The sequence below is a fragment of the Cyrtonyx montezumae genome, unplaced genomic scaffold (genome assembly GCF_038088225.1).
Source record: "Cyrtonyx montezumae isolate F1298 unplaced genomic scaffold, pur_monq_1.0 scaffold_2, whole genome shotgun sequence".
Lineage (NCBI taxonomy): Eukaryota > Metazoa > Chordata > Aves > Galliformes > Odontophoridae > Cyrtonyx > Cyrtonyx montezumae.
In genome coordinates, this window is record NW_027071936.1 from 28,335,825 (window position 1) to 28,350,700 (window position 14,876).

Sequence of the window (14,876 nt, forward strand, 5' to 3'; positions counted from 1 at the left end):
TTCTGTACCATGGGCCCTTGGTTCCCATGCTGGGGCTGTGCTCAGGCACAGATCAGCTGTGTCCTACCTTTAGGGAAAGGGGGGGCACAAGCAAAGTAGTAGGGTCATGGGGCAGCCTTGTAACTGCCTGCTTGCCTGCTGTCACCAAGTCTGCTCTGCCCATGTGGACATCCGTTCGGGGAACCTGTACTGGCTCGCATGTAACCGGAGGGACATTGGAGTGACCAAGGTGCCTGACCTGACCTCACACATCCTGCATCGTGCTCGCAGCAGCATCCAGCACCTCTTCTTGGACTGGCAGCGAGGAGCTCTCTACTGGCTTGCCCGTGGGCAGCCCCTGCAGCAGCTGAGTCTGGCTGGGGGCAGCCCATGGGATGCCTGGAATGAGACGTGGCCTGGAGAGCTGCCTGCAGCCATGGATAGCAAGGCCTTCAGTCTGCTCTGGAGCTCAGCCCTGGGTGAGCTCCAAAGGGATCTGGAGCAGGGAGCAGAGGAGGTTGCTCTATAGAGAGTAGGTCCTTGCCTGGGTAGTGGGATGCTCTTGGGACGCACTTTATCCCATGGGTGGGTTCCTGTCTTCTGCCGTGGGATCCTTGCTATAATGGTGTGTTATGGGAGCACAAGGTCTGTCTTATGAACCTCAGAGCCTCAACAGAAAAAATTTCTTCTGAGAAAGAATAGTGAGATATTGGAACAGGCTGTCCAGGGAGGTGATGGAATCACTCTCCCTGGAGACATTATAAAAAATGCGGAGATGTGGCACTGAGGGACATGGTTTAGTGGGCATGAAGGAGAGGTTGATAGTTGGACTGGAAGATCTTAATGGTCACTTCCAGCCTTTCATGATTCAGTGATTCTATGATCTCTCTGCCTTATAGGCCTGAGGGCACTGAGCCTGACCAAACAGCAAGCAGTTACTCTGGCACCCAGCTGGTCCCATGGCCTCGTGGCTGCCTTTGAGCCCTACCTGGTGTCAGTTAATGAGACAGCTCTGCTGCTGTGGGACCGGAGGACACTGGCCCTTGTGCTGTCTGTGCCAGCAACAGGTGTGCAGGGTGTCGTGGCATTCGTGGGCTCAGAGATACAGGAAGGTAAGAGCAGCTCCATACTTGATGGGGTTAGGTGGCCCCTTGCTGGTCCAAGGTAAGGTGCCATCTGGGTGCTGGGGCCACGTAGGTTGGTTTTGGAGGTGGGCAGGGCATAGTCCCAAATCCAGACTCGTGTTCCAGTGCCTGTGCCACTACCAGTGCCAGCAAGCAAGGGACCTGCCCTGCCACTTCCTCCACCTGTGACCACCACTACGAGGACAACCACAGCCACCACATCTACTCAGCCCACCACCTCCACGACACAGCTTCCGCTGAGCAAGACCATTACTGCACCTACCACACCTGCAACAACCACCAAGGCTACTACAACACTGACCACCACCAGCAGGTCCACCCCAACCAAAACCACCACCACCAGGCCATCCACCACAACCACTTCTGCACCAACCACCACATGGACCACCCCAAACAACACCACCACCGTGCGGGTAGCCACCACCAGCACCACCACCACCCGGTCCTTGCCAACTAAGCCTGCTGTCCCACAGCTAACCACCAGCACCCAGCACCCAACCACTCCTGCACTGGCAGTTCCCCCTACTCCACTCCTTGGGCCCAGCTCTCCACACCCCCCAACCCTGTTCTCCCACCTCTCTTGTCCTCGCACACACATGCCCTGCCGAGACGGTACTGAGTGCGTGGCCCAGGAGTATGTGTGCGATGGAGAGAAGGACTGCGTGGATGGATCTGACGAGGAAGGGTGTGCTCAGCTCTGTGATTCCCCAGGTAGGAGAAAGCCTTTAGTGGGTAGTCATGTACTAGGGTTTCTGGCTGCTTCTCAGTGGTGCTAGTGGGATCAAACCCTGAGAAGGCTCGTGATCGCAGAATACTGAGAATGACTCCTTTCCTTCCCAGGGGCCTTCCACTGTGCTAGCAGCACCATGTGTGTTGGGGCCAACGAGCGCTGCGATGGGGTGCCGCAGTGTCCTGATGCCTCAGATGAGATGGGCTGCTGGAGCCCCACGCAGGACTGTGCCCTGCGCTGCGATGCTGCCACCCGCTGCGTCCCCGAGAGCTGGCTTTGTGACGGCCATGCTGACTGCCTGGATCACACTGATGAGCAGGGATGCGGTGAGACCCAGGGCTTGGCTGGGATGCTGTGGGTTCCTGGGGACCGTGTGCCCTGCATATGGGTGTACCAATGGGATGGTTACCGATGGGAGATAGGGACACTGTGCCCCTTCATTCCTGCCCCTGCCCACAGTGCCGAAGAAGTGCAGCCCATCTGAATTCCCCTGCCACAGTGGGCAGTGTGTGGCCCTGGCTCTGCGCTGTGATGGTGATCCTGACTGCCGGGATGGATCGGATGAGGAGGGCTGTGCCATGCCCCGGCCTCTGCTGTGCCGCCCAGGCGAGGTGGCCTGTCCCCGCAGTGGGGAGTGTGTGCCTGAGGCCTGGCAATGCGACGGTACAGCTGACTGCAGGGACAGCACAGATGAGCAGGTGGGTGAGTGTTGGGAATGCCCTTGTCCGTGTGTCCTCAGAGGGCTGATGGCACCACTCATCCCCTGCTTCTGCAGGACTGTCCTTTGGAGGACCAGCAGTGCGGTGAGCAGCAGTGGGGCTGCTCACATGGCCATGAGTGCATCCCTGACACATGGCGGTGCGACAGAGAGAGCGACTGCAGTGACGGCAGCGACGAGGCTGGCTGTGAGCAGCACCTGCATGTCCCCTCTGTGTCCCCACTCATGGGTCCTCAGCATGGTGGGAAGTGGGAGTTCATCCTGCTGCAGAATGCTCCTTCCCAGCACCAGTGGTGGCTCTGGATCCAGGGTGGATGGATGTTGTCCCCATTGGGCTGGTGGCCTTGGCGTTAGAGTAGCTTGGAAGTAGGGTACAGGCTTCATAGCTTTGAGCATCATTGCTATGTGTTCTGTGTGCTCCCTAGCAGCTCCTGCTGAGCTCAAGGAGCTAGTAGTTGAGGCTGAGGGCAGCTTCTCCCCTGCAGGCCAGCCTGCCCCCTGCCTGAGCCACGAGTACCCCTGCGGCCTGGGGGTCTGCCTGAATGCATCCCTGGTGTGCAGCGGCCAGCAGGACTGTGCAGATGGCTCAGATGAGGGTGGAAACTGCTCCCTGCCCTGCCAGAGACACTGCTCGCAGCTCTGCTACCCATCGCCCCAGGGACCTGTGAGTTCTGGGAGTCATGGCTGGGGGTCTCGTCCCACTGTGCTGCCATGGATTGGCTTCAGCAAGGAGCCCCATGTACTCGCTGTCTCCACAGCGTTGCTGGTGCGCCCCGGGCTATCAGCTGGCTGAGGATGGCATGTCCTGTGTGGATGTGGATGAGTGCACAGAGCAGGGCAAGGGAACCTGCAGTCAGATCTGCCTCAATGCTCCAGGGACCTACAGCTGTAGCTGTCTCTCTGGTTACCTGCTGGAGCCTGATGGCCACATCTGCAAACTTGGCGGTATGTCCTAAGGAGGTCAGGTAGCACTGGGGACCTCCTGGTATGCCAGGAGCCAGTGAGTACCTCCTCCTGTGTGCCTCCTGCCCATGGACCCCCCCTGTCCCATTGGCCATCATTGCTACTCATCAGCCTACAGCCATGGCAGTAGGGCTGGATCCCAGCAGGCTCTGAAGCCTGAGATGGCTCTGGTCCTTGGAGTCACGAGTGCTGAGAGGTTCTGTGTCATTCCAGGACCAGAGCCCATGCTGCTGGTGGCTGTGCAATCAGAGGTGTTATCCTATGGCCTCCGGAGTGGGCGCGAGGAGGTGCTGCTGACCACTGATAAGGAACGGACTGTCTTCTCTCTTGACTATGACCTGGTGGAGAGGAAAATCTTCTGGATGGACCTGGCCACAGAGAGCATCTCCTGGCAGAGTCTAGACTCAAGCAAAAAGGGCACACTGGTGAAAGGTAAGCTGTGATAGCTTGGGACTGGTAAGGCTGACCTCTCCGTAGTTTGGATGCAGTTGGGGTCCCATTGTATGGGAAAATTATAGAACCATAGAGTGGCTTAGGTTGGAAAGGACCTTAAAACTCACCCAGTTCCAACCCCCTGCCATGGGCACAGATGCCACCCACCAGATCAGGCTGCCCAAGGCCCCATCCAGCCTGGCCTCAAATGCCTCCAGGGATGGGGCATCCACAGCTTCTCTGGGCAGCCTGTGCCAGTGTCTCACCATCTGCTGGTGGGAGATGGCTAGGAGGACTCTGATCTAGTGAGGTGGTGGGGATCCAGGATATGATCATGGTGCTCCATGCAGCTGTCACCCTTTGGGTGCTGACTCTTGGGCTTCTTGCAGGTGTGAGATCAGACTGCATTGCCGTGGACTGGCTTGGGAGAAACCTGTACTGGACAGATGGCGTGGCAGGGCAGGTGCTGGCCACTTCTCTGGGGGCTGCCTGGCGAGGGAAACCAGAGTACACCGTGGTGCTGGATGGAGACCTGGAACAGCCCCACTCCCTGGTGCTTCAGCCTCTGGCTGGGTAAGGCTGGGGCCGGAGGACTTGCGGACCTTCTTGCTTAGCCCATTTTCCCCCAGAGAAGCAGACAAGAGGCCGGGGGAGGGTTGGGTTGGCCTCATCTGGGTGCTGTTGCAGCTGTATGACTGGGGAAGAGGGAACCCAAAGCATCTGCTTCTGCCTTGCACGGAGCCCTCACTGCATCCCTGATGGGATGGGAAACCCTGTGCTGCCCTGTAACTGCCCTGGTACTGGGCTGTAGCAGGTCTATCGGTCAGCACCCCTCTTCCTGCCAGGATGCTGTACTGGTCCGAGGTGGGGAAGCAGCCACGGCTGATGGAGGCCACCATGGATGGGAGGCGGCAGCGTGTGCTGCTTGCGCAGGGCCTGGGCTGGCCCACGGCACTAGCACTTGACCTCCCCACATCAAGGCTCTTCTGGTTGGATGAAAAGCTGAGCAGTGTTGGTTCCACACATCTGGATGGCACTGATGTGAAGGTGTGCAGTGGGGGTTCTGGTTATGGGGCTGGGTAAACTGCCAGCGTCGATACTTACAGCCTCTCCTCCAGGTGCTTCAGCTGAGATGGGTCCAGAGCCCTTTTGCAGCAGCTGTGTGTGAGGGGCAGCTCTACTGGTCGGAGGGGAAGGCATGGTCAGTGCAGCAGGTGGACAAGGCCACGGGCAAGAATAGGACAGTGCTGCTCAAGAGACATGGGCAGCCCCATGGTCTTCAGGTACCTACATGGGGGAGCCCAGATTCCCGCTGCAGTCCCTGCTGGGTCTCCCAGCCTGCCATGGTGGCACTGTGAGCTGCACCTGCTCCACAGGTGGTCCCCATGTCTCTGCAGTCCCTGTCGTTGAGAATCTCTTAAGGAGAACCTCCTTGCCGGGCTGGTAGTCTGGCATGGCACTGGTTGTGCTCAGCTCTGCTGCTGGACACTGGGCTGAGCCTGCCCTTCCCTGCAGGTGATGCACCCAGCCCTGCGCCTGCCAGCTCCCAGCCCGTGCACAGCCCACGGCTGCTCCCACCTGTGCCTGCTGAGCAGCCAGCATGCTGGGCAGTGCAGATGCCCCCTTGGGCTGACGCTGGCTGCCGATGAGACCACCTGCCTGCCCCTCCACACTTCGGCCTTCGCCCTGCTGGTGTCACCGGCAGCTGTGATGCAGGTATGCCTGCAGGGCATACATCTCTTAGCTCCATTTTGAGGAGCAGGCTCTTGGTGCCAGCGCTGACTCCTTGTTTCAGGTTTACCTGAAGGACATGCCACCAACAGCTGGAGTCCAAGGCCTCCCCCCACACCGGGCCCTGCCTCTGGCCAAGGTGGGACGCTTGACAGCTGTCGACTACACAGTGAAGGACAAGAGCCTGTACTTCACTGAGGTGGGGGGCAACTCCATCGGGCTGCTGCGCCTGAAGGACTCTGGCCGGCTCTCCTGGAAGCAAGTTGTGGCTGTGGAGGGCACGGTGGTGTCCCTGGCCGTGGACTGGCTGAGTGGAAACCTGTACTGGATTGAGGGGCAGCCCACCAGTATCCGTGTGGCCGCAGCAGGGGGGCGGTGGACCCTGGTACTGCTCAGCGAGGGGCTGCGGGGCGCTGCCTGGCTGGCCCTCTGCCCTCGTGCCTCCACCATGTGCTTCATCACAGCAGCAGGCAGCCGCAGGCCTGGTGCTGCAGTGGAGTGTGCAGCCATGGATGGCAGTGGCCGCAGAGTGGTGTGGCGCAGAGCCCACTCTCCTGCTGGCCTCACTTTTGGGGGTGCCAGCACCCGGCTCTACTGGGCAGACCAGGGTGAGTGTGAGGCAGTATGGAGAGCAGTGGGGCTCAACCCAGCATGTCCACAAGGGGTGGCTTTCCATGTCCCATGCCTGATATTCCCTGTGTCCTTGCCTGCAGAGCGTGGTGCCATTGGCAGTGTAGAGCTGGATGGTTCCCACTTCAGGCTGGTGCGAGAGGGACTGCATGGCCTCAAGCTCTTTGCCATCGGGGATGGCTTCCTGCTCTGGTCAACAACCACAAACAATGGTGAGGCTGTCTAGGGGCTGCTGGTCTGTCCAGCTTCTGCTGCTCCAGGGCTTGGGGTCTCTGCCGGGCCCTGTGGAGTGATGGGTAGAGGCAGGCCAGAGGAGCTCCATGCCAGGCAGTGATGATCCTGTGTATCCCCAGGCTCCAGCAAGGTCTGGCACAGCCGGCTGGAGCAGGCCAAGAGCTGGTGGTTCCTGATGGAGCAGGAGTTGGTGGCCTTGAGGATTTACAGCCCATTCTCTCAGGAAGGTGGGTCTGGTGCTGCCCCAGTCCCTGGCACCTGGGGCATCATGCTCTGCACAGATGCTGCTAACAGATTCCGTCCCATCAGGTACCAATGGCTGCACGAAGAGCAACGGAGGCTGTGCCCAGCTCTGCCTGCCTAACCCTGCAGGGCGGCAGTGCCGCTGCTCCCCTGGATACCACCTGGTACGTGGGGTGACCTGTGCTCCAGCTCCACCATGCCCAGCCCTGCTGCAGCCCTGCGCTGACCTCCAGAGCTGCATCTCCACACAGCAGGTCTGCGATGGACACCCTGACTGTGCCGATGGCTCCGATGAGTTGGGCTGTGAGTGCCTGTGTGCTGCTAGGAAACACTAGAGATCCCTCAGCTTGGGGTCCTGCATGGTGCTCTGATCTATGCTCATCCCCTCCAGGCACCTCTGAAGAGGCAAAGACGCAGGTCCCCGTGGTATCATCATCAAGGACATCCCTTGCAGAAGAGGAGAAGCCAGCTGTGCCCTCAGCTGCACCTCAGCAGCCCAGCCCCAGCCTGCCTGCAGCCCCAGGCCCCCAGAAGCACGGAGAACCCTTCCTGGTGACCCCAAACACAGAGGAGGTGCTGGGGGCCATGCCATGCAGCAGCGAGACATGCAACCTCCGTGGGGAGTGCGCCATCGAGGCTGGGCGGGTGATGTGCCACTGTGCCCTGGGCTACCGTGGGGACTACTGCGAGGAGGCAGAGGTGCAGCCATTGGCAGGCCCCATCGCCCTGGGGGTTGCTGTGCTGCTGCTGCTGGCTGCGGCAGCTGTGGGGGCCCTGGCCTACATGCGGAAGCGGGATAGGAGGAGGAGGTGAGCTGTGAGGCTGGGCTGGGGATGGCTACATGGGGAGCTGCAACAGCCCAGCAGGCAGATGCTGTGGGTTGTGACAGGACCTTGGGATATGCCCATGTCTCTTAAGATACAGCTCTGCCATCCTGTGCGTACCTTGTTGTTTTCTTTTTTTTTTTCCTCAGGACCTCAAGCACTGCCTCCACCCGAGTGCTGACCCTATACCACCGCGAAAGTGACCCTGAGGAAGAAGATGAGGAAGAAGAAGAGCTTCCACCCAAGAGTGATACTTTTGTGAACGAAGCTTATGATGGGAAAGAGGTGAGCAGGCCCTGGTCAGGAACCTCCTTGTAGAATCACAGAGTTGCTTGGGTGGACCTTAAGGCCCACCCAGTTCCAACCTGTGGCCATGGGATGATTGTCCCCCACTGGATCAGGCTGCCCAGGGCCCCATCCAGCCTGGCCACGCTGTCCATGCCCCATGTGCTGGGGTACAGGCTGGGCCCAGGGAGGCTGATTCAGACCCATTCCTGATGCACTTCTCTGTGGTCTGTGCAGGAGCTGCCAGCACGGCTTGGGAAGGGACCATCTCGCCCCAACACTGTACTTCCATAAAGGAACATCGTGCAGCATCTCTGTGCTGTGGTGGTTTGTGTGGGGGACAAGGAAGAGGGAGTACTCTGGGCTCACACAGGGTGGAAATGTGGCCTAACCGTCCCATAGGCAGGTCAGGCCAGGCTTGGTTCCTGCCCCCCTTTGTGGGGATTTTATAGCACAGCTGTCTCTCACAAACCAGTGGGACCAGTTCTACTGCCTCCCACTAAGCTAAGATGGAAAGAGAAATATGTGCTATTTCTCCTCTCTGTGACTGCCCCCCACCACTGCACCCCACCCCCCCGCAACGTGACTCTGCTCAAAGAGAAACCTTCTCCTGAGCTGCTCCTAACCCTGGGGGGAAAGTCCCTGGGGAAGACACCTGTAAAAGCCACCTGTCCTCCTGCAGACCTTTCCTCCCTGCTACAGGTGAAGCATAGTGGGGCAGGGTTGGCCACACTTTTCTGGCTCTCAGCCCAGCGTGCCTGGCACAGAGCCCATAACTACCCTGCAGCACAGAGCTGTTCCTCCTCATTTATTTTGATGTTTGCACAGCCCTGAACTGAGCAGAGACATGTGGTTCCCCACACTGCAGGCTGCACAGCACTAACCGGTGGCCTGCTCGCATGAGAACACCGCAACTGCCTTAGCCCTCTGTGGCACAAGGACTGTGCTAAGAGCTGCACAGAGGGGCTGGAGCCAGGGCTGGACCCAGCACAGCTTTGTCACAGTTGCACAGCTGGGAGCACAGCTGGCTGCAGAGCTTCAAGCCGTGTCACCGTGTTGGAGCTACAGGTCAGAGTCACAAGGCAGGGTGCTCCTCCCACGCCGCCCATCTCGCTCATCCTCCAGCACGTCCCAGGGGTTGCTGTAGGCTCCAGTGATAGAGCGTGGCCCAGGCTCCAACACTGGGCTGGGCGGAGTTTTGGGGCTCCTGCACTCCTTGCAGCAGCGGTGGAAGCTGAGGGTGAGGGCCAGCCCCCCCAGAATCTCCAGGCAGCTCCCCAGGTAGCTCAGCACTAAGCTGTAACCCACAGCCAGAGTGGCACCAGAGGGTGCAGGCAGTACCTGCAGCTCATGGGTGTACCAGGAGGCAGGCACGAGACTCAGCAGCCCCGAGAGCAGCAGCACAAGCCCTGAAGCACCAGCCACTGTGTGCTGGGGTTCCTTCTGCCAGCACCGCACCCCCAGGGCGGCTACCACCAAGCCCAGCACTGTGAGCACCAGTGAGCTGGGCATCAGGCCCCGAGCTACCTGCACAGGTACCTCCTTGAAGTAGCCCAGCTCATCCTCCTGCCCACAGAGGCGATCGTGGGTGCTCTGCCGCTCCCTGCACAGGTCCCAGATGCCCTGCTCCAAGATGAGGTCGGAGGGCTGGTCGGGGATGAGGCTCACCTGCCTCCAGTTGGGTGCCAGCGTGCCCGTCAGCGTCAGCAGGAGCCCACAAGGGCACAGCACCAGCCCCACGATCATCACGGCTGGCGTCCGCATGTTGGGAGGCTGGGCTCCAGGGTGGCCGTCTGAATCCTGCTGCTTCTGCTTGCTGAAAGCTGGGGTTCTTCGTGCAGCAGTGCCCGGTGAGCTGGGCAGGCTGCTGGAGCTGTGAGCTGCAGGAGGAAGTGCAGGCAGGGAGGAGCCGGCAGGGAGCGGGCAGGGCTGGCTGGCACTCAGCCAGCACCATGGGCACGTGGGAGCCCCTGGTGCTCTGCTCGCCGCTTGCAGGTATGCTGGGGGAGTGAATTTATTGGTGAAAAGCATTAATTCAGCAACTCACAGCATTGGTAAGGAGCCTGCAGGTCTTCACCAGCCCAGCTGACCTTCCTGGCATTTATCTCCTTGCTCTTCTTCCCCGTGAGCATCTCCTGTACATCACTCCTAGCTCCTTCTGTGAGCCTTTGCTCTATAAAAAGCCCGAGTCTTGGGCATCTCATAATTTCCCTGAATTTGTGCCAGTCTCGCTCGGTCCAAGAGAGGGCAGTGTTCTCTGATTAATTCGGGATGATTCACCCCAGCGGGGCTGATTGTAGGGTTACACCAATGCATGCTTGCACCGGCGGCCTCAGGCACCTTAGAATCATAGGATTATTAGGGTTGGAAAAGACCTCTAAGAATCTCTAGTCCAACCCCAATCCATCCCCACCATGCCCACTGACCATGTCCTTCAGTGCCACATCCATCCTTTTCTTGAACACCTCCAGAGTTGGTGACTCCACCACCTCCCTGGGCAGCCTGTGCCACTGCAGCACCACTCATTCTAAGAAATTCTTTCTAATATTAAACCTGAACCTTGAGGTTCCCCAAGGGTTCCCGTTGGCTCTGCGAGTGCCACACCACTGGGGAACTCATCGTGGAACTGTGAGCCACAGAGCTCAGCTCCTGGTGCTGGGAGCTTTGCCATTAAGCAGTGCGTTCAGGGTTAAGAGCCTGGGCCCTTCCAGGTGGGTAACCTGGGAGCACGGGGTGTCTGCCCTTGGGCTGGTGCCCGGGCTCCTGGTTGTAGGCTAACAATAAGCAGGTTGGGTGATGCGGCCCTGATGCTTGGTGCCGTGCCCTGAGTAAGCTCAGGAAAGGAAATAGAATTAACGGACCTGTTTCCTGATGCTGCATTTATGGATTGTTCATTTCTTCCCTTTTACTTTTTAATGAGGGGGTGTGAAAAGCCATTCAAAGCAGAGCCTGGCCCTCTCTTGCTCTGGGGAAGCATTCAAAGCTGTCTGGACACAGAGATAGCGTGGGCTGGCTGACACAGCCTTCCTTCCCCCACTTCCCCAGCTGCTGGGTGGGAAAGCTGCCTTACTTGGTGCTTCCTCCTTCTGCAGGGCTGTGACTGAGTATTTCCTACCTTGGCAAAGCCATCTTTTTAAGATCCTGATGAAAGCTTCATCTAGGCCTATTTGAGTGGGCTTGTGATTATCTAATCCTTGCCTCCATTAGTGTATGCTTCAGGCCACGGTGATGATAGGATGTAGCTCAGTGTAGGAGGGGTGGCTTTGGGGTCGCATCCATCTGGAGTTGAGCTTGGCATGAAAGATGAGCCTCGCTTGATGGAATGGGCTTCCCAGAGAAGTGGTGGAGTCGCTGTCCATGGATGTATTCAGAAATGTGGAGGTGTGGCACTGTTGGTTAGTGGGGATGATGGAAGGAGGTGGGGGGGTTGTGGGTTGTCAAATAGACGATCTTAGGAGGTCTCTTTCAACTGTAGTGGTTCTATGATTCCACAAATGGGCAAAGCATGCCCACAGCAGCCCCCCTCTGCCACACTTGCTCTGATCCAGGCTCCCAGCTTGAGCTGTGTTCCCTTTTAGAGGGAAGAGGCAGTCCCACTCTGTGCTGAGCATGGGGTGCTGAGACCAGCAGGATGCATTCTCCCCCCTCCTCCCGTTCCACAGGTCTGCAGCAGCAGTGGGATCTCAGCATCCTGTTTGCTGTGCTGGGAACAGCCAGGCTTGTTTAGCAGCAGCGTGCAGCTGGCAATTCCTGTTTACATCCTGCTGACCCTGAGGCTTCACCGGCCTCGTGCACAGTGAGATAGTGGGGCTGTGAGGCTGGAAGGGGCACCAGGCTGGCTCAGTGCCCTGTGGCTTGAATCCCCCTGAACCTTTTTGTGATGCCAGCTGGGTTGTGCGTGAGCCCTGAACATTTGCTCTCTTTTTACAAGAATTTGCAACGGTGTATCATATGCAGCCTCCTGCATTCAGGGTAATTTAGGCTTGGTTATCTGAGCCTCCATCCCGCAGGGAAATCTCCTTAGGTGTCCAGGTGGATGGACCTGGTTCTGGCTGCTCCATTTGGCTGCTTTTTCTTCTAGAACGTGGAGTGGGGGTGTTTCTAGGAGTGTGAAATCAGGGTTTTCTGCCAGCTTGCCTTTGAGCAATGGCCTGGCTCTGCACCATGCGCCCAGCTGCAGCTGCAATGGGCTTCTCTCAGACAAACTCCTGCCTGGGCACACTGCTCTCTTTGTGCCTGCCTGCAGGACACTGAGGATAAGCTCCCTGGCAGGACAGGGTCTGCAGCCCACAGGTGAATAAGGAATGGACATTCCATGCCCTTCCCACAGCTTGGGCTCTGCTGGGTGCCCAACACAGCCTCAGGCCACGGCTTCTGCCAGCAAATTTACTGGCTTTCCATTTACCCATTGATCTGACACATAGGACTGCACTTAAGGGGGGGGGTTATCAGAACCCAGGGGCTGTGCTGGGCATACAAGACCTCTCCTCCATGACCCAGGACCAAGACCCAGCACTGTTTTACCATACATAGGCCATGGTCCATAGGAGTCCTGGCTGCTCCCCCCCAACTGAAAATTCAGTGTGTGGAGTTGCATATGCCCCTGCAAGCCGGGGAGTGAATCCTGTGATGCCTGCAGGGTGCAGCGGACCTCAGCTCTGCCTCTGCAGCCCAGCTGTGACTGAGAACCAAGCAGGCTACATCCTGGGAACTAGTTGTTGAAAGCACAATTAGATACCCCCAGGTGTTCATTCATCTGTTAAACTCCCTTGCTTCCAAACCGCTGCATTTGGGCTTGTCAGACTGCCCAGCATCTCTTCAGAGCCTCAGCTTCCTGTTCAGACAGCAATGGAAAAAGCGCTTTTGCAGCTATTTCTATTTTAGTCTGCCTCACTTCTGAAATGGCAGAGAGCGGTTTGGACGTGAGGTTACTGCTCTGGGGTTTTGGGGTGCAGACAGGGAGAAGAGAGCTGTTGTCTGCTTGCTGTGCTGTAGGGAGCTAAGGGCAGTAGCGCCAGTGCCCACGGGTGCTGAGCGTGTGGCAACAGGCAGAGTGTGAGCAGGGCTTTGTGACGGGGCTCACTGAGCTGCTGTACCCGTGACTCACCTGCACGTACTTTGCTCTCTTTGGGCTGAAAGGCCTGAACCCAAAGCACAGCTGCTTTATGGCTGTGGCTGCCTGGGCTGCTCTCTATGGGTGATATGCTTGGCATATTACTATGCTGCAAGAGGGAAGAGCTGCTTAACCCATTCCTATTGAGAACGGATGGGTGAATCTCTTGATTTAGTCCAATGAGGTATTCCCAGGGCTGCTTTTTTTTTTTTTCTTCTAAATTAGTTGCTAACTTTAATTTTGCCCACTTGGATCATACTGTTGAAGCTTCAGTATGAATCACAGGTAAAGATATCTGAGATCATCGGATCATCGTGTCCAGACACCAGCCCATCCCCACCATGCCCACTGACCACATCCCTCAGTGCCACATCTCCACAGTTCTTGAACACCTCCAGGGATGGTGACTGCTCCACCTCCCTGGGCAGCCTGTGCCAATGCATCACTGCTCTTTCTGAGAAGAAATTCTTCTTAATATCCAACATAAACGTGCAATGAACATGCAATATGGATTAGCAGGGCAACAAGGGAAGAAATGTGATGTCCTGGAGCAACAGCAACTTCAGAGAAGCATCAAGCTCAAGCAGCAAGACAAAGCATTTTACAGCTGTGTGTCACACCCAGCATATGTTGCTAGACAATAGCAATAAATTATTATCAGAGCTTTGTCATGAAAGAAGGCATGGAAAACTGCAAATCCGTGAGCTAGTGGGGGAATATCCCCATTCACCATGGTTTCTATCTTCTCATCATAGATGAGGGAGGTACCACTGGCAGCCCTATCTGGAGGACATTTTGCTGCTGAATTTCAAAGGCTGCTGCAAAATGATCAGGGTGCAAAATCTCTTTATAAAAAGGCACAGAAATCATCACTTTTCCCTAAAATGAAGAAATTAAAATGGTGCAAAATGGTTCTTAAGAAGAACCAGTTGTCTGCTTCTTAGCCTACATATCAGCCCCTCAGTGTGTCTGAATGAATCCTTATTGCAGGTTGATTTTCTGGGCACCAAGTTACGGATCTCTAACTTGCCTTTAACCCTCTCAAACAGGGTACTGTGCTTATTCTTTGCCTTGGTCCCGCTCCAGCCTCCCCACAGTTCTTGGAGAGCGTGGCTTGGGAACTGGAGATGGCTCCTCCTCTGATCATGGGTGTTGCTATAGCTCACACACATTTCACCCAGCTAAAAGTTCGTGAACCTCTTCTTTCGCAATCCTGGCCTATTTCCCGACCCCTTTTGTGCTCATCATCAAGGCTAAGTGCTGGGGCAAGGTTTTGGCTTAGTAACTGAAAGTGCCTAAGAGCGAGACTGCAAAGTTTCAGCTGATTTTCTTTCTATCATGGTGGAGGGTAATTGATTCTTTCACTGAGTTATTTACCTCTAGATCCAACTTCCATGTGAAAGATAAATGCAAGAAAGGCAGCAGTCATCAGCTTCTTCCATTTACTTTCCTCACACTTGCAACAGTGATGGTCTCACCCACCCCTCAGTCCTTCCCCTTTATGCTCCAGTGGTTGCTTCTCATGGCCATCACTGGCTTCGTAGCATCTAACCTATCTTCCTACTGGTTAGTGATCATTGGCAAGGCAAACACTGAGCACAGAGCTAGCCTTAAGTCTAGCTAAAGAGCTTGCTAAAATCAACTGGAAACACTGGAACTGTGCTAACTCTCAGATCTCTGCTCTTTTTTCTCTCTCCTCTCCCTCTTGTAAAAAGCCACGTGCAAGGAGTTGCTTCTGCAGCACTGAGACCTTTAGCCTGGACATTAAGACACCGAGTCCATAAAAGAAAATATTCAACACGTGCCAAAGCTGGGTTATTTCCCCGCAACAGGAGCGCATCTGCAAGTG

General features: G+C 56.8%; 2 protein-coding genes across 2 annotated transcripts; one reads left to right on the forward strand and one right to left on the reverse strand.

The window, feature by feature from the left end:
* Positions 1-1,720: 1,720 nt before the first annotated feature.
* LOC136048536 (very low-density lipoprotein receptor-like) lies at positions 1,721-8,208 on the forward strand. Its single transcript, XM_065736186.1, has 18 exons — positions 1,721-1,835; positions 1,965-2,180; positions 2,314-2,552; positions 2,630-2,759; positions 3,058-3,236; positions 3,331-3,517; positions 3,749-3,967; positions 4,357-4,540; positions 4,813-5,014; positions 5,086-5,250; positions 5,483-5,683; positions 5,763-6,306; positions 6,412-6,540; positions 6,682-6,789; positions 6,872-7,108; positions 7,197-7,614; positions 7,779-7,914; positions 8,152-8,208. The coding sequence occupies exons 1-18, from the start codon at positions 1,721-1,723 to the stop codon at positions 8,206-8,208; spliced, it is 3,666 nt and encodes a 1,221-aa protein (XP_065592258.1).
* A 428-nt stretch (positions 8,209-8,636) lies between these two features.
* CLDN23 (claudin 23) lies at positions 8,637-9,868 on the reverse strand. Its single transcript, XM_065736095.1, is given in 2 exon segments — positions 8,637-9,747; positions 9,749-9,868. Coding segments are annotated over 2 exon segments (891 nt in total). The 3' UTR covers positions 8,637-8,976.
* Positions 9,869-14,876: the final 5,008 nt, after the last annotated feature.

What these genes read in the sequence shown, in the direction of transcription:
- LOC136048536 (XM_065736186.1), top strand. Translation starts at nt 1,721, where the DNA reads ATGCCCTGCCGAGACGGTACTGAGTGCGTGGCCCAGGAGTATGTGTGC. An exon ending in GTGCTTCAGCCTCTGGCTGG is followed by an intron (nt 4,541 to 4,812) that starts GTAAGGCTGGGG and finishes TCTTCCTGCCAG; the next exon opens with GATGCTGTACTGGTCCGAGG. An exon ending in CAGCCCATTCTCTCAGGAAG is followed by an intron (nt 6,790 to 6,871) that starts GTGGGTCTGGTG and finishes CCGTCCCATCAG; the next exon opens with GTACCAATGGCTGCACGAAG.